This window comes from Mustela putorius, unplaced genomic scaffold (genome assembly GCF_011764305.1).
Source record: "Mustela putorius furo isolate JIRA1106 unplaced genomic scaffold, ASM1176430v1.1 tig00003927_pilon_pilon_pilon, whole genome shotgun sequence".
In the NCBI taxonomy this organism is placed as follows: Eukaryota; Metazoa; Chordata; class Mammalia; order Carnivora; family Mustelidae; genus Mustela; species Mustela putorius.
Window position 1 is genome coordinate 1327792 of NW_025422072.1, and position 19634 is coordinate 1347425.

Below are 19634 nucleotides of genomic sequence, written 5' to 3' on the forward strand. Positions count from 1 at the left end.
AGGGTTACCAATTCATGACAGTTCACTGTTGAAGTGTTTATTCTCCTTCTAACTGATTTGGCCAGCTTTAAAACTCAGAAGCAGCAATATAAAATTATTTAATAAGTAACAGTAATTTAATAAAGCATTTTAATGCTCCCTTCCAAAAAAGTGTTAATACTATGTTTCAGCTAGAAATAAACACAGAGGGTTGTTCAGTAGGAAAGACACTTTAAAAATCAACAGACAAATTAACAGGTGAACGAATAAACAAATTATTGTATACCATAAGATGAACAATTACCTGCCAATACAAAAGAGACTGTCTTAATAGTACTCACAAAAATAGGGATGAATTTCAGAAATATGCCAAAAGAAAAAAGCCAGACACCGAAGAGTACAAAGGCACAAAGGAACTTTTTGGAGCAAAGGAAAGATTCTATATGCCCTCTTTGATGGCTACACAGAGTTATTTTTCAATGAGCTATATGGGTGGGGGATGGGGGATGAATATTAAGAAGCACTTGTGAAGAGCACTGAGTGTTTGTACATGATCAACCACCTCTGAATTCTACCTCTGAAACCAATATTGCACTGTGTTGACTAACTAGAATTTAAATAAAACTTTGAGGGAAAAGAAAATTCAATGAAATGTACCTTAAATTGTCTTTTATTGCACATAAATTTTATCTTCAATAAAATTAATTTTTAAAAAGTCAATGAGCAGTGTAAGATACATTATATGAGCAAGGAATGAGGAAATAGAAGTCAACATACTGACAATCAGAAGCAAGAAACACCAAAGAACAGATAGATGAGGGAGAACAAAAAAAGCAGGGGAAAAGAAAAAATACAGAGGCCAGAAAAACTAGCTGCTCTTGAGTATTCTTTCTTAATCTCTCAGAACCACTTTTTGCCATCTTCTCCACTAAGAACTAATAGAAAATCACCATCATCTGTCACCTGGATTAATCCTTTGGCTTCCTTGCCCTAAGTCTTGCTCTTCTCCAAACTGTAATATTCTCAAATGCAAATCTGATCACTGGATATCCTTAGTTAGAAGCTTTAAACAGTTCATATGTATTACATACGGACAGAGTCCAAACTCCTTAACTAGGCCACAAGTGTCATCTACTTTATCTCCTTACCCTTTCCTGCCCTACTAAACTACTGTCTAGCCATAAACAACTCCCCTTTGGTTCTAGTTCTCAAGTCTGCTTCTCTTGCTTCTGTCTTTGCTTCTGCTATTTCCTCTGCCTGAAATATCCACAGTTTCTATTAGCTCTTACCCATCCTGTAATTTTAAGCTGACACTGCCTCTTCCAGGAAGTATTCCTTCATCACTCCAGTTGCAATTAAGTAGCCACTTGAGATACTCCTAAAGCACTTTCTATAATACATTCTTATTCACATGACATCTTGTAGAGATCCAATTACTTAAGAGTATCCTTTGTTCAACTGACTGGACTTCTCAAAGACAGACACTTTGTGTTCTGTTCACTATCTTTAGCACTTGGCACTCAACAAGTCTCAGTAAGTACTTCTAAATGTTAGAGCAAAATAAAAAAAGGAGGAAAGGAGCATCTCAGAGGAAGAACCAAAAAGAGGCTCAATCTCAGCAATTAGCATTGTCCTTTTTAAGTTCACTACTCGCTAGCATACTTTTCTGAAATCTTATATGTTAGTTACTATCAAATTCATAATTTATTTTGTAACTAGAATTTAACACACCATTTCACTGGATTCTAGTACTTTTAGAGAGAGAGAGAGAGAGAGAGCAGAAAAGACTCTGACCTTAGAAAATTTCACTGGAAATTGGTGGGGTGAGTAAATTCAGCTGTTATGACTGAATGTCCCTCTATTACCTACTGTTCTCCTGCCCAACTCCTCCATCCATGAGAGAATGCACAGTGGGAACCAAGTAAAGATGATATCCTTTAGGAGTAAATGAGTTAGAGTCCTATCAATTATTCTCAAGCCCAGAGGTTCCTCTTTAGGCCACCATCAAAGTAACCTGAATGTGAAGAAACTCCTAAGGCAATACAACTACATAAACTCAGCTCTTGCAAAAGAAAAACTGATCAGGCAAAACAGGTTTCCAATTCCCGCCTACCAGGATAAGGTGAATAAACACATTTTGAAATGGTATTACAAAGAAAATATGAGTATGATTATTTGAAGGCCATCAGGCAAAATGTTCTTTTATCTTTTCAGGAAAATATCACATTATTTTCTGGATCAATTTTTTCTCCATATCACCATTTTCAACAAAATAATGCTATAATAATAAAATCTAGTGTTCTAAAACACTGAAAAACGTAAGAACAATAAAGAAGGCCACATGGATTAATTACTAGCAATACACTGCTTCAACCCCATTTTGGAAACTCCTGGATATGTTTTCTAAGTGTAGATTTTACCATAACAATTCTCAAATAGCTGTGTCATGAGCTTTCAAAATACTGCAAAGCTCAGGTTTTTCAGGAGCCCAGAAATCATCTTAAAAATATGATTTCCAGGGGTACCTGGATGGTTCAGTCAGTTAAGCATCTGCCATAGGCTTGGGTCATGATCCTGGAGTCCCAGTATGGAGCTCCCAGTATGGAGCTCCCTGCTCAGTGGGGGCATCTGCTTCTCCTCTAAACCTTCCCCCTGCTTGTGCTCTCTTTGGTTTGTAAGTGCACGCTCGCTCTCTCTCTCAAATAAATAAAATCATTTAAAAAATGATTTCCAATGTCAATGTAACTGACACAAAAGCTGAAAATACATTTATTGAACTAATAAATAAATTGTACAAAAGACACCATTAATGAACCAGTATGAGGCTTATTAAAAGACTTTAATCAACTAAGTAACCACAGCCTCCAAATATGTAGGAGAAGCCTAAATTTTAATATACTAACTTTAAAATCTTTGCATAGGTCACTATCAAATATAGAAATCTGGAGTAAAACTTTCAAAATATAAGTCCTTTAAAGGCCACATCAAGTAACTGGCAGACCATAATTAAAAGGCTGATGAAAATGTGGATATATGAATCAAACAACTCAAGTCAAAATTGTGCCAATAATCTAAAGTCTTACAGTTAAGTTTGAATATTCACATTTCTTAATTATCTACTTGTTTGAAGGCACTTGGCACTGACACCTTTCCCATCTTCCTTCAATATAATCATTACAATAGCTTATCTTTATTAAGCACTTATGTTCTAGGCACTCTATTAAAAATGCAACATGCTTCATCTTATTTAACTCTTACATCAATACTATGAAATATATACATCATGATCAGTTCTAGTCCACAGAAGAGGAAAATAAAATTGCAATGAAAAGAATTAAGAAGGAAAGCCAACTTGAAACTGTTTTATACTAATCCTAACTCACTACCTAATTATTCATCTAAGTTTCTCATCCCTATTAAAGAACATTTAAAATTCATTGCAACTCACGTTGTCTTGAAATTGCATATCTTAAATAATTATATAATCATCAATTAACTGTAAACAGAGCTTAATAAAATTACTAGGGCTATCTCATTTTTATAGTAATAAAATGTAGAAACATTGTTTCTATAATAATTGCTAAGCTGAAATAATGAATTTACTTTTGTTGTATTAAATATCAGTCTTTATACATATACATATATACAAAACAAGTAAACATTTTATTGTTTTTAAACCTTTATGTAATATTCAACTATATAGCAACTGATTATAATTTTATGTGAAATTCAGACTAGAGAATTAAAATCTTTATGTGCTACAAATTCAAGTATATACTCAAACTGCGTTCAAGAGCTTTCTTCTGAGAAATGAGAAGTGGTAAAGGAAGCAACCAATATGTCAGACAAATTGAAACAAAACAAGCAAGTGCTTATTTTTAAAGTCACTAACTCCCAAAGATTATGAATTGTTTTCCAAGACAAAATTGAGGAAGTCAGGGAATCAGGATTAAATAGTCACAGTTACCTATACATTTGCCCCTCTACTAGATTTTCTTTTTGTTTCTGATCATTATGATGGCAAATGAATAATGTGATTATGGAAATGTATGTAGGGTAGGAAGAAAGGGGTGAAAGAAGGGAGAAAGAGGGGAGGAAGAAAGAGTGAGAGAGAGGACAGGAAGTGGAAAGAAAAGCTGCTGATAGAAAAGAGCAAATATATGGCAGAGTTCAGCCCCATCTACTAAAGAACTGTGAGCTCTTCTAGCAACTCACCTAATCACTGTGCTTGCAATTGTGATTCACTACTGGTTAAGAGGGGAAGGAGAGAGGACAGGGAGAACAGATTTCTGTATTCAAAATTTTTCAAATTCTCTTATCACTCATTCAGTTAAGGAACAACCAGGAAGGTTAGACTCATTCTGTATCACTGTGGTAAGAATTCTAAGCTGGCCATCACAATTCCCACCCACTGGTATACATACTCTATATAAAGCCCTCCCCTTAAGTATGGGCAGGACTGTGAATATAATGGTCTCTCTTGACTAGGTTGTTATATGACAAAGGTTAAAAATTTACAAGTGTGGGCGCCTGGGTGGCTCAGTGGGTTAAGCCGCTGCCTTTGGCTCAGGTCATGATCTCAGGATCCTGGGATCGAGTCCCGCATCGGGCTCTCTGCTCAGCAGGGAGCCTGCTTCCTCCTCTCTCTGCCTGCCTCTCTGCCTACTTGTGATCTCTCTCTGTCAAATAAATAAATAAAATCTTAAAAAAAAAAAATTTACAAGTGTAACTAAGATCCCCAAATGCTTAATAATGGATTAATCAAATGAGAGACTCTTCGGGGGTGTGCCTAGCCTGATCAGATGAGCCCCTAAAAGGGGCTTCCGAAAATAGGAGATCTGACGTGTGAGAGAAATTCTCCAATGAAGAAATAAGCTTTTATGTTATAAGAGAATGGAGTTAACTGTTAAAGACCTGAGGGTGGCCCCTAGGAACTGAGTGGTCCCAATATGAAACCAGGAACATAGGACCATAGTCATACAAGCATAAGGAAATGAATTCTGACAACAATCAGGCACCTGGAAGACAAGGAGCCTCAGATAATAAGATCGCATCCCTGCCCAATAATTTCAACCTGGTGATATCCTGAGCTGAGAATTGAGCTAACCCCCTGCCCATACTCTTAGTCAACAGAAACTGTAAGATAACAAATCCATTGTCATTTGAAGTCATTAAGTTTCTAGCAATGTTAAATGGCAAGAGAAAATTAATATAACGATGCTTTACTCAAAGAAGGAAGAAGTCCTCCATATAATCCCTATTTGCCTTTTGAGACTTACTTCCTCATATACTTATTCCCTCCTCATCATCTACTCATGCTGGAAAGTCCTCTTTCACACTCACTAGACAAGACAACAAACCCAAACAACAAATAATATACCCGAACTCTCTTTCCTCTTTATCTTAGGTTAGCATAGATGAGATAAAATGTCCCTTCAACCTGAAATGTCCTTTCTGCACTATCAACACTCAGCCTACTTTCTCTTTGCTGAAATCCTACATTTTTATTAAGGATAATTTTAAATATACCTCCTTTAAAAGTTCTCCCCATGAAAATTAACTAGTGCTACCAAAATTCTGTGTTCCCATTGCACTTTTATTCTTCTAACAGTTACTACAGTGTGATTTAGAATACAACTCAGTGTACATGTACATTACACTGGATAATGTTTGAGATGAGAGGAGGCTAAGACTGAACAAAGACTGTATCACTTCTGGGGCATCTGGGTGGTTCAGTTGGTTAAGTGTCTGACTCTTGGTTTTGGCTGAGGTCATGATCTGTGGGTCGGGGGTCGAGCCCCAAGGGCAGGCTCCCCACTCAGTACAGAATCTGCTGCTTCCCCCTCGCCTTTTGCCCCTCCCCCTCTCACACACTAGCAGGCACGCGCTCTTGCGTACTCTCTCTCTCTGAAATAAATCTTTTTTAAAAAGATTCTACATTTCAATCTCAGTGCCTCCTAGATGGTATATATTCAATGATTGCTTGTTCCATGACTAAATGCACAAATAAAGGAAGAAACAATCCAAGGGAACTTCAACAGCTAATCTCTCAATTTTATATATAGTTTCAAAATGAGAGGCTAACATAGATATTAGGAGTGAGGAAGAGAAGTACTGAGGGTTGGTATTAATAAGGGTTGATAGGCTATGCCCACATTGGTGCCCAGCACCATGCAGTTACTTTAAAAGATACAAAAGAAATGAAATCTTTTTTTTGTTTGTTTGTTTAAGGCTACAAAACAGTACAAACTGTAGTACCAAAACATTTCTACTTGGAAATATATTTTCCTTTGTTTTTGTTTTGTCTAAATTTTGCTTTTCCCCTTTAAGTTTCCTCCCTTAATTCACACTTACAGTACTATACCGCACTCAAAATCATACAGTCAGATCACAGGGTTCCTCCACAAAGCAGCACATACAAACCTCCCCGTTTTCTCAGACGCATCATGTTTATATGACCAGATACCACATTTATTTACAGCTTGCTGAAGGCAGTTTTTAAAACTACAAATAAATGCCTGGATATGAAGGCAGTACCATACTAGATTCTCATACTCTACATGATGGATTCCTATGGGGCTTAGTTCATGGACTCATTATATGGCCTGGCAGGCAGGGGGTCAATATCACAGAAAAACAGCCAAACTCTTTGCCACTGTTATCTTGAAGTTTATTGCTTTGTATTTTGCCACAACAATCTGAAATATTTATGTTTCAGAAGGTTAAGAAATTTGTCATTTTTTAAAAGGGTTTAAGAAATTAAATTACTGCCTTACATAGATAAACAGGGTCAATCTTTAGGACCTTATTCTTATTTAAAATAAGAAAATAATAAGAGCAGTTATTGTCAACACTAAAAAATACTAGCTAAGAGTAGAGAGAAAAACTATATAAATCAGAAACAAAACCTATAAAGATAAAGCAATATGGAGCCATTTAATATCAGGGTAAGAGCCATATCAAGCTTAATAGCCATTTCATGATATCGTCTTATCAGAGTACAACTAGTATAATTAGTATTCAAACTGTCTCTCCTTAGATATTCCCTTAAATGCACTAGTGCTCCATAAGTACCTTAGATATACAGTTCTTATACTTTGTCTCAGGTTTATTTTTTTAACCTTGTCTCATCCTCCCAAAGAAATTAAATCTCTGAAAGCAAAGGTCATGCCCTCTTTGGTTCAGTATACCAGGAGCCTGGGACTATAACAAGTGATCAAAAACAATCTGAATGACTGTTCAACCTATTACTGAAGACAAAACAAAATATATAAATATATAATGATATAATGTAATTCTCAGTGATATGTAAGATTAGTTGTTTACACACTGATTGCCATGAAAGAGGAAGAAATGTTTTAAACTTGCTAGAACATAATTTTTTTTAATTATTATTTTGCTTATAAATGAATAGGTGGAATACATCTTCCCTTGGGTTAAATGTGATTTTCGTGAGCTTTTCTAAATCTTCATTATACAAATAATATAAACTCAAGAATACACAATCTTCTACCTTGGTATTTCCGTTCTCCAGTGTAAAAAAAATGTAAAAACTTGTAGAATGAATACCTCTATAAACCTACCAATACTCATCAAATGTTAACATCATGCCATGCTTGTTTTCTCTCTACACAGACAGACATACACATAAACTCAGTTGCCAGGTTTCCTTGAACCATTTAAAATTATTTATTATTATTATTCTTTGAAAATGAGTTAGATATCATGACACTTGATCCCTAAATATTTTATCCCAGTACATATCTCTTAATTAATAAAGAAATTCTTTTAACTGAACATAATACTATTATCACATCTGGGGGGGTGGGTATTACATAGCAACAGCTATCCTCCAAAGATAAAACAGTTTTCCTTCTATTACTACATAAAAACAATTTCCAAATTGTTGTCAAAAAGGAAAAAAATAATATAAATATAATTAAAAACAACAAAAATGTTTAGAATTTTTTAAGAGATTTAAGAGATTTTTTAAGAGATTTAAGAGGGAAGAAAAATGTAAGAGACTATAACTACAGAGAACAAACTGAGGGTTGCTGGAGGGAACAAGGCAGGGGATGGGTTAGATGGCTGATAGGTATTAAGGAGGGCACTTGTGATGAGCACTGGATGTTGTGTGTAAGTGATGCACCACTAAATTCTACACCTGAAACGAATATTAAATGGTATGCTATGCAAACTAACTAGAATTTAAATAAAAACTTGAAGGGTAAAAAGGATATATAATGTAAAGCTATATGTTTTTATAAACTATACAAAAATAATTTCTTAAGATTTCATATGAAAATATATTATTTATGTTTTATAGTCAGTCCTTTCCCCCCCATAATACTACAAACTAAATTTAATTCTATGGACGTTGTAAGCAGTGTTCTCAATACTATCAATTTTTATCAATCTTTTTTTTTAAACATCTTAATTTTATTTTTTTCAGTGTTCCAGGATTCATTGTTCATGTACCACATCCAGTGCTCCATGCAATGCATGCCCTCCTTAACACCTACCATCTGACTCAACCATTCCCCCCACCCCCTCCCTTCCAAAACCCTGTTTGTTTCTCATAGTCCACATGAGTCTCATAGTCTCATGCTTCATCTCCCCCTCTGATTTCCCCAAATTCACTTTTCCTTTCTTTTTCCTAATGTCCTCCATGTTATTCCTTATGCTCCACAAGTGAAACCATATGATAATTGACTTTCTCTGCTTGATTTATTTCACTCAGCATAATCTCCTCCAGTCCCATCCATGTTGACACAAAAGCTGAGTATTCATCCTTTCTGATGGCTCTGTAATATTCCATTGTATATATGATTTATCAATCTTTCAAAAGATTTCCTCTCCTATATCCAAATGCAGCCTAAACTCTATATACAGGGTTTCTTTGTTTCAAAATATACATTTTTGACACTTTATACATTTTTAGCAAGACTTTTTCATGACCAGTGTATTACAATATCCTTACTTTGTTAGTATTTTATCAACTTTTTTAGTATATTGCTTCTCCATATGGACAGAAAAGAAAAACCCAATTTGTATACAAAATGAGATGAAATTATTATCTCCAAATTGCTTGACAGTTTACTTAACCACAAGATTAACTGTTTACAGCTTGGCTTAATAAGCCAAATCTAGGAATCAAAGGCAAAAAACAAAAACAAACCAAAAAATCCAATTGCAATAGTAAAGACAATTAGTTTTAAACTGTTATTAACTGGAATGAGAAAAATTAATCAGAATAAAGCTAAAAAGAAACAGATATAACTGATCACTACAATAAGGTCTCAACTATTAGGTATCAAAATGCTTGATAATAACCAATTACAATGCTATGTCTTAATATACATATGTCTGGACACATCCACTAAAGCCCTTAGGAGACAATAAATTGCCTTGTCTCTATTTCATTCATTTCCAGAATTGAGTGAAGTAATTTTCCCTCCCCCCTTTTTCAATTAGTGAATTTATCTTTCTGCAAATTTCATAAATTAATAAATGGCATTTATTCAGAACACATTCTTTCCTGAATCAAGAGTTCTGCTTTGTGAGCGCTCCATAAATACGTGAAAAAAAATTCCAGTGTTTAAATTTTTTCAAGTATGTAACTACATATAATTTTACAGTAACAAATAACTATGCTGTTTTGTATGTTAAAAGTTTTGAGATCTGGGGAGCCCGGATGGCTCCATGGGTTAAGCGTCTAATGATTTCAGCTCAAGTCATGATCTCAGGGTCATGAGATGGAGCCCTGAGTAGGGCTCTGTGCTCAGCGGGTAGCTGGCTCGAAAGTCTTTCCTTCTGCCCCTCCCCATTCCTTCGGTCTCAAATAAATAAATCTTAAAAAAGTTTGAGATCTATTCAACAAACATCAATTGGTGATACAAATGAAGATTTTACTCACATTTGTAATAGCTATTGCATTTTTATCGTAGTATTTCTTCTTTTCATATTTATCTCTGATGAAAAACTCCACTGCTCTGAAAACAGATAACTTAAGGAAAAGCATGAGTTCAGTGACAATGTATACTCCCCTTTATTCATTCCTTCCACAAAGCCTACACTCTACATTCAAGTATCCTCCTCCCCATGTGCTTTCCTCTCACATTATTTCTGCAACTAAATTCTGTAACTTACCTTTTTTTTAGCCACACAAGTTCTCCCCATTCAACAAAAACCACCTAACCCAATTCTAGAATGAAAAGTAACCACACTCCCCAAATCTCCACCTCCAACCAAACTCAATTAAAGTTCATTTTAAATTCTCAGTGTAAGGAAATTAATAACCATGTGGTACCCACAATGTACCAGACACTGTGTGCTATGTGTTGTTCATAGTTTATTTCAATCCTTCCACAACCCACTAATTTATATATGTATATATAAATAATATGTATATATTATTTCCACATCACAGATGAATAATTAGCAACTTAGAAAAATTACACAATTGTGATTTCAATACTTCTGTTCTTTCCCACCATACATGGCTTCCCCTGGTTGCATCATAGAGGATTCCCTGTGTTTTAGAAGAATGGAGGCCTTTTTATTTTTCTTTCAAAGCTGAGGAATGGAGAAGTCAAGAAGCTACAACCAAAGTTAGTACTATTTAAATTTTTGGAGTTAGCTGGGCTAGCCTTATATGTTGACAGAGTGAGCCATTTCTAGTGGGATTTCAGGGTTTTGAGTTATCTGATATTCACTTCTCTTACCACTCAATCACTGCTTTATCATATTTCATTAAAATGGGAATTCTTCCACCAGAGATTCATAACCTTTCAGCACCATGATCCCCTTTGGTAGTCAGGCAAAGCCTATGAACTCCTTCCTGGGGCAGTGCTTTTAAATGTGTAAAATAAAATACAAAGAATTTCAAAGGAAATGAATTATACTGAAATACAATCTCTACAGATACTCATTAAGACATCCTTCTGTTCAAAAGAATAGTTATCTGAAGCAGTAAAGCAAACATTTTCAGACAATAACTCCTTATTAGAAGTTAATAACAGCCTTTTAAATTGACAGTTGAGGCAACAGTAAATAGAAAGAGCTGAACAATATACAGTGGATATTAAAAAGTTGGGGCATTATGAAAGCACTCAAAAGGGGAAATCTAAAATTTAATTTATTAAGTCAGCTGAACGAAAGCTATTTTTAAAGACAGTTTCTACAACCTGAATATGTGAAGGGCACTTTATATGATCTTTATCTTCCTTTTTTCCTCTTAACAACCTATAAGGTAGGTACCATTTCACAACTAAAAGTGAGGCACAGAGAGTTTAAAAAGTCTTCTGGGATTCTACAGTACAAGGAAGAGTTATGATTCAAAACTAGGAATGTTTAGCATCAACCTTTTCAGAATGTTGCTGATCAATACCAGTTCATCTGTGAATCAGTTATTTTATGCTAATGCTAATAAATATTTTAAAATCTAGAAAAGAATGTCAAATTTGGAGGGTATTTTCAAAGTATCCTTGGAGACCCTTTTAAGATAAAGGCCCCAAACCTACCATCAGGCTGCTTATTTAGGTATGTGAAAATTTTAGCAGCCAATTCGATATCAAGAAGTTACTACAAATAAGCCACTATTTCCATAAAATACAATAATGTTATTTTACTCAAACTTGTAATCAGCTAAACGTTAAGTGTGCTCATGATTGTAAATCCAAGTTCAATATACATTTTTCTATTTTTCTAACAGAAAAAAATGAAACAATTAAAAAAGTTGGCCTTTTGGATTAGGTCTACGCGTATGGACATATCGAGCAATTTTTACTGTAGACACAACTATTTACCTCCACAAAAGGAAGAGAACATACACTTCACTTAGACTGATGCCATTGTCACTTCAGATGATATGGAATATATTATTTGTACATATATTTGTAAACTCATGTATTTTAGCAGCAATTATATTTATAATTATATATTATATAAAATGCAATGTAGTATATATATATGTATATATGTATACACAGCTATTTTTTAACTACAGAAAGTTTTTAGAGATCCCAAATTCTTTAATTATAATTTTTATATTTAAATATCAGAGAAAGTAACTTTGATAGTTTTCCTTCTTAAAGATAGAAACCATATTCATTTTAGATATTGTTTAGAGTATACTATACCTTAAAACTCGGAAAGATTACTACTCTTATCTACGAAATTAATACTCTAGCTATGAAAAAATGATCATGGTTTACGATTTTAAAAATTACTATTAGAGAAAAAACTCATTAAAGTTAGAAATAGAATATATAAAATAATTTAACCAACAGTAAACCCAAAATACTGAAAACTATGATGACTTTATAAATACTGAATTTGAAAAAGGGAAACATTTTAAGTATGCAATGTTTTCAAGTGAAAAATAATACAAACATCTGGTGAAATTACATGTTGCTGTGAATTTTCAGAAGTAACAGGTATCAATGAAATCTTAATTTATACTTAATGTATCTTATATAAATAATTCAAATACAGCTGAATCTGGTTCTGCTTAGGATACAAAACCCTCTCAGAAATAATCTAAGGGGGCACCTGGGTGGCTCAGTGGGTTAAAGCCTCTGCCTTCGGCTCAGGTCATGATCCCAGGGTCCTGGGATCGAGCCCCACATCGGACTCTCTGTTCCACGGGAAGCCTGCTTCCTCCTCTCTCTCTCTCTCTGCCTGCCTCTCTGCCTACTTGTGATCTCTGTCTGTCAAATAAATAAATAAAAATCTTAAAAAAAAAAAAAAAAAAGAAATAATCTAAGAAGTAAAAATTTCTAAAATTCTGAGACGAAAGTTGATGTTTTCCAAGGATATTAAAATAAGATAAAATAAAATAAAATAAATCACTAAGGCAAGAGAACTTATTTAATCTTCCTAGTGTTAATATAAAACATTACTTTCCAAAAACCAATCAAAGCACACCACAATGTGCATTTTTCCATGGGAGTCATCTGAAAAAGGACGGTGATTTACAGAACATGCTATGTTCTTAATCGCTCTCAGTTCCTACATACCTCTTAGAGCAAGAACGTATCACACAGTCTTTATGTATATTTGTACAAGGTCCCAAATGCAAGCCAATTTTTCATTGTTAATTCACCTAAACAAACAATGATTTATTACTACGGTCCCCAAATTTTTTTTAGGGGGCCAGAAGGTAAATATTTTAGGCTTTGAAGGATAGTTGGTCTGTGTTGCAACTACTCAACTCTGCCTTTGTGGCTCCAAAGCAGCCTTGAAAATACATAAATCAATGGTCGTGTTCTAATAAACTTTATTTACAAAAACAGGAGCTGGCTCTTAGGCCTATAGTTAGTTATTTCTGAACTGTATCCCAATTTGGCCCAAATGGCAAAAAACCGTCAAGTTGGATTTATAGACCGTCTCTGTGTCTACAAATTGTTACTACAGACAACTTAAGGAATTTCGACATTTTGAGAACAGTTCTGCATTACATGCTGACCCTAGTACTAATTCTCCACAACGTACACCCTCATTTCTGGTACCAATAGGCACTTATTATTTAACTGGCAGTTGTTATTACCTCCAAGTCAGCTAATCTGCTGAACTTATACCTAGATACATAAAAAATGATAATCACACTCAACTCATAAAGTTGTTGAGAGCATACAAATGAAGCATTTAGTGCAGCACCTAAGAGACAGTTAAGTACTCAATAAATGGAGTTAGCTTTTGCTTTTATATAATGTTTTATCTCAGTTTCCTCTCCTTTAAGATGGTGATACCACTGAGACCCATCTCACAGGATTATTGTCAGAATTAAATAAGCTAGTGTGTGAAAAGAACTAAGAGCAAGTGGCACACAGTGCTATTTAATTTTTAGCTCTTATCACCATGGTAAAGGGAGGTAATGGACAGAACTACAATGCTCAGGGCAAAGACAGCTTGCATAGCATCACGTATAAACCGACAGAGCAATTGAGAAACAGCTACAAAAGGACCAATGGATTTGGAGATCAATCAATACTCATCTTCATTTTCTAGTCTCTAGGTGTCATTTGAGACATGAGGATTTCTTTTTTTTTTTTTTTTTTTACTGATAGACATCAATAATACAACCCAAAAAATTAGAAATAGAACAATAATATTTTCAGGAAATCAAGGTAAAGAAATATTAATAACAATTCAAGTTTAAGTAGTTGATTTGAGATTTAGTAAACAAAAACAAATACCCCAGAATTTTCCCCATGCCTACAGTTAAAAAACATTCAACAAAGCACCCTGACCTGTCCCTGTTCTCAAAACTAACCAAGCCCCCAAAAAGTTTAATATTGCTTTGTATTTTATCTCTTAACATATTTATTTATAATTTGACTTTTTTCCTTTCTTTAAAGATACCCTTTTAAAGACAATTAAATTAATATTTAGTCCCAAGAACCAAATCTTCCAGTTCCAGACACATTACCACTGACAGCAATAAAATCTTGAAAAGCTCAAAGGAGAAGAACTGCAGATTAGCTTTGGTGCACAATAGACCTCATGGAACCGAAGTAATTAAAGTTTTTAGATAAGATGAAATACCCTAATAATGAAAAGCTTAATGTAAAGCTTTATCATTTGTCATGCACTAGTACATGCAGCCTATAATTAACCACATCCCACATGAGAAATTATACTTTCACAGCAGCTTTTGCAAAACTCTGTAAATTGTAAAGGTTTAAAAAAAATGACAAATCTTGTTAAGAATGCAGTGAGGCCCCATATTATGTGAGTTTTACTCACTTTGGTTCCACTTGTCTCTGGGGATGAGGCCACGATATTTAAATCAATAAAAATGCAGAGATGTTAGGCTTTTTAAAGAGCAATGAAATTTAGAATGATTCATGAAATAAAGGAAGGGGACTAATTGTCTTACTAGTTTCCCTAATAAAACCTCCAAATCACAATGTTTCATAATTAAAAGAAGGGACTAAAGTGATGTTGCTATAATACTTAAGGTAAAACAATTTTTAAAGGTCATAGTATTTTATTAGATATAGGGTCTGGTCTCACGGTCCAAGACATGGCATTTTATACTCAAAGTAGCCATCTATCTCAAATATGTTTAGACAAAATCCCTCTTTAAGTATTTCCTAACAACCATTAGATTATTTTTTATGAATAGTAAAAAAATCAACACCTCATATAAATATAATCATAATTTGTAAATACTTTAGAAGTAACAGTTTGAAAACCCAAATAAGCATTCTTGAGCAAACACCTAGACCTTATGATCTAGCTGCAGAATCCCAAACCATAGCCTATCTATTTTTAAAGGCCATCAAGACTCAAACATGGCAACATTGACTTTACTCAGACTATCATCATTAAAATACGGTCAAGTGCCCTTCTACAGAAGGAAAAGTCTGGAAGCGTTGAGAAGCTTCTTAATAACTTAATAAGGGTGGGATAATAATAATCCTACTCTTCCCAACCCCAAAAGTGAAAGTGACATACTCCAGTTCATTGGGTTGTTTGGAAAATTTAAAAAAATAAGGAAGATAAAAAGTCAAGCTCAGTGCTTGGCACACAGGAAACCTTTTTTAAGTAGTAAGACTACTTTAGTTGTTGTATCTTCAGTGTGTCAAGGATATAATCATACCCAAGGCCAATCAATTCAGTGTAAAAAATATCTTCCCTGAAATGTTTAAGTAAGTACCAAATACTTAAAAATACATCAGCAAAAATATCAGAATTAAAACTCACTACCTCATTAATCCTTTACTTCTATAAGGGTCATGATAAAATTAATGGTAATTACTTAAGAAATAATATTCCTACTAACATACACAAAATAGTGCATAGAATAGTTCAATGTAAGAAGATACTGAGAAGCTATATACAGTCCTTTCCTAAATATCTTCAAAGCTTCTTTGAAAAAAATGTGGAATCGTGATGATAGACTAAGTAACTTGGAAGCCATTTTCACCCACAAGGAACCAAATAAAGGATACTACCAAAAATTACCCTGTAGTATTCAAAAGAAGTTAAAAAAAAACTAAACTCAAACCAAATAAATCCTAACACACATACACACAAACCTCCACAAAATGGAGATTCTTCCATTTGAGGAATCTAATATGTCTACTCAGGCTTGGGGGTGAGAACCAGAGAGAAAAGAATAAATACAAACAGCAAGCAATTGGTAAAAACCACCGAGGACATACTTGCTCACTCAGTTGTATTTTCTTCTACTAATGCTCTATTCCCAGGGTTCTGCCCTAGACCTTCACCTTTCAGAGAAAGAAAACAGTATTCCCAAGATGTTCAATAAAGCACACAAAAAGAATAAAGGAGTACTGCCCTGGGTAAACATAACTGCAACTAACACTTTTCTATCATCTACATGCTAAATCACTCCATAATCTGCATTGCATTTCCTGCTTTCTTTTAAGGTCTAGACCCTCGTTTCCAGCTACTGAATGGGGATCTCCATGTATACGTCCAACAGACACCTCAATCTGCCCAAAACAAAAAAGTATGGCTCATTACCTTTCATTTCTGACCCTTCAACCTTTATCTGGTACTGAATTTCTTCTCTCAGGGAATATGCTTTATCTTATCTATAGAACCTCCACCAAGCTTTAAAAAACTTGGGGTCATCTCAGTATCTTTCTTCAGAAACACAGCCAATCTCAACCTCATCCAATTGCTCCTGCTTTCCCAATTTCCAATATTCCCAATTCCTTCTTACCCATTCTCAATGCCACTATTTAATTGAATCTAATTCTCTAATTTATAACTTCATCATTGCTCATTTCAAGGCTGTACTAGCATTCTACATGGTCTGCAACTCCAAGGTTTCCTCTGACTAATCTTCCTTGTGGTAGAAGTAAATGCTTCTAATGTTTCTCCTGCTTCAAAACCCTTCATGGCTTATCAAATTCTTCAACTTCCATTAGTACATGGAATGAAGTCCACACTGCTTCTATCTGGTACTGAAAACCCTTCACAATCTGGAAAGTAAGTTTCTTCTGCCACTTGCCCCACTAAACACGAACCTGTCACATCAAAACCTGTCATGTTCCTTCACTCCTTCATAGTTCCAGTCACACAATTTGTTATGTCTGAAATGTACCTCCCACTTTTACCCTAAGAACCTGCTATAATAAAAACAGCCTTGGATATCGGATTGTTAAATTTGGGGGAAGAAGGTGGAGGGAGCAGAAATAGAAAAGGCCAAATACAGATACCAACTTTTTAAATAAAACTTAGAAGGTTTCTATACAAATATAAAAATATATCCTCTACTCTGTTAAGATGGCATTTTTTTTTCACTGTCTGACCACATGAACTGTTTTAGTATACAAATGGGTAAAATATAACTGCTCTTTAAGAAACTACATTTTATTGCCAAAACTGCACCTTACTGTCACCTTTGGATAGAATAAAAAATACCTACAATCAATATGATAATCTTAAAGAACAGATCAATTTTGATGAGCTATTTCCTCAAACTTCAATATAAGTTTGAGAAATCCTATATAATCAAATGACTTTATCTTTAACAAATGTGAAAAACATCTGACTAAAATGCCTGTGAGAAAATATTCTACTTATTCATTATGGCAGATTTGTAAAAGCAAACACAGCTGTGAAACCTGTAACAAAGAAGAAATGTGAGCAGTAAATATTAGCATAAGCTACTTCAGCAGGTCTACTTACAAACACGTGATTTGCCATTTTAAATGCCTACATGCCAAACTCCTTAACATAAATATGATTACTATATAAAGGTGATCAAGAAGATCTCTTTAGGGACGCCTGGGTGGCTCAGTGGGTTAAGCCTCTGCCTTCGGCTCGGGTCGTGATCTCAGGGTCCTGGGATCGAGTCCCACATCGGGCTCTCTGCTCAACGGGGAGCCTGCTTCCTCCTCTCTCTGCCTCTCTGCCTACTTGTAATCTCTGTCTGTCAAATAAACAAATAAAATCTTTAAAAAGAAAAAAAAGAAGAAGATCTCTTTAGAAATAAATTTTAAAACTATTCAAGATGCTCACAAATCAAATCTCTAATAATACTCTAAAATAATAAACAATGTATATTCTCCAATCAAGAGCTAGAGATCAAGAAGAATCAGCCATAATACTTTATACTTAGTAAGAATTATATCAAAATACTATGTAGATCATGTATTATTTACTATTAAAAATTTACTACATACAAAGCACAGCTCAGGGCAAACCAGCTTTGATATTTAATAAATAACAGTCTGATAAAGTTTGCATCTTCCTAAATATAAACAGTTAAAATATGAAGTATAAAAATAAGTTATTTCTTTTAAAATCCACAATAAATAAAGTTTCAAGGATACTGATCTGTCTGCGGTCTTCGAAAGTTCTCTGGAAGATTGGCTTCATAGAGTAGTCTTGCTTTAGTATTTCCCATATCTTGCATGCACTAAAATAAAAAGAAAAATCAAGCATTTTCATTAATCATATGAATATTAAAAAGTAATTACTATGTACACATACATTTACATATATATACAAATATATACAAATACCAAGTAACATTTATTATTTCCAATATATATTCCTCTAAGAAAAATAAATTAAATCACAACTATGAAATTAATTCCTTGAGTTCAAAGTAGAAGCATATTTTTAATCCACATTTATTCTATTTACATAGACCCACAGTTTTCTAATGTCTTTTTCTGTGAAAACAGTATCATCTTTATTTATATTCACTACTTCCTAAAATTAATTCCCTGGTAGTTCATGGCAGTTTTATTATTGTTTTAGATATGCCATTTGAACAGCACTACCATTTCCAAGGTAACAACTCAAGATCAAATTTTGTTTTGAAATTCAAAATACTCTTGGGGTTTCATGATTTACAATCAGGATCACAATGGAGAACAGATGAAAAAGAAATAGTGCTAACCTAGAACTCCACAGGAGTGGATTAATTTCTTTGGGGTTAATCTCTTTAAGATTCTGCTGAAAGCTATGGATCCTCTCCCTACAAAACAAACAAACAAACAAACAAAAAACAGTACCCTATGACCCAAAGCCTTCCTAAAATCTATAAACCCCAAGAACAGTAACTACTTAAGAGGCATAAAATAATCTGATAATCACTTAAACCAATTTAATTAAGTTTCAGTATCTTCTGTGAGTAAGGATTAGCCAAACAGTACTTCCTGGATAATCTATTACATTAGAAAGTAACATTTACAAACAAAACATTATTCATTTTATATGAATACATGTTACAAATGTTACAAATAAATACATGTAAAATGTTACAAAACATTTTACATCATTTACACAGAGTTTAGGTTCCTTAAAATGTTTTAATTGATAGAAAGATCAGTCTGTATAATTCCTTCTTTTTTCTTCTGATTTCCTAGACACACACCCACATCCCTGAGAAGACAATCCAGATTTAACGGCTTATCAGGTATGCACCTTGAGTTGTAGCACTCAAGAGTACACAGGCTGAGCCATCTTCCTTCAAATAAAAAATACAGTGACATGGGGCTCCTGGGTGGCTCAGTCAGTTAAGAACCTGACTCTTAATTTCAGCCCTGGACATAGGATCAAGCTCCACACTGGGCTCCACACTCAGCCTGCTTTGTACCTCTCCCTCCCCCTGCACTTGTACATGTGTGTTCTTTCTTTCTCTCAAATAAATAAAACCTTTA

The 19634-nt window shown here is 34.2% G+C and overlaps 1 protein-coding gene across 7 annotated transcripts in view; it reads right to left on the reverse strand.

Moving 5' to 3' along the window:
* Positions 1-19634, reverse strand: part of SMAP1 (small ArfGAP 1) — a 173160-nt gene that overhangs the window by 93129 nt on the left and 60397 nt on the right. For 6 of the 7 annotated variants that reach the window (XM_013044192.2, XM_004769307.3, XM_013044190.2 and 3 more), the window contains exons 3-4: positions 18297-18382; positions 9896-9971 (exon numbers count right to left, since the gene is read on the reverse strand). In XM_013044192.2, the coding sequence (XP_012899646.1) occupies positions 9896-9971; positions 18297-18382 (162 nt within the window). Of the gene's footprint in view, positions 1-9895; positions 9972-18296; positions 18383-18871; positions 18950-19634 lie in introns of those variants that run through there. The other variant, XM_013044193.2, reaches the window with a different exon arrangement.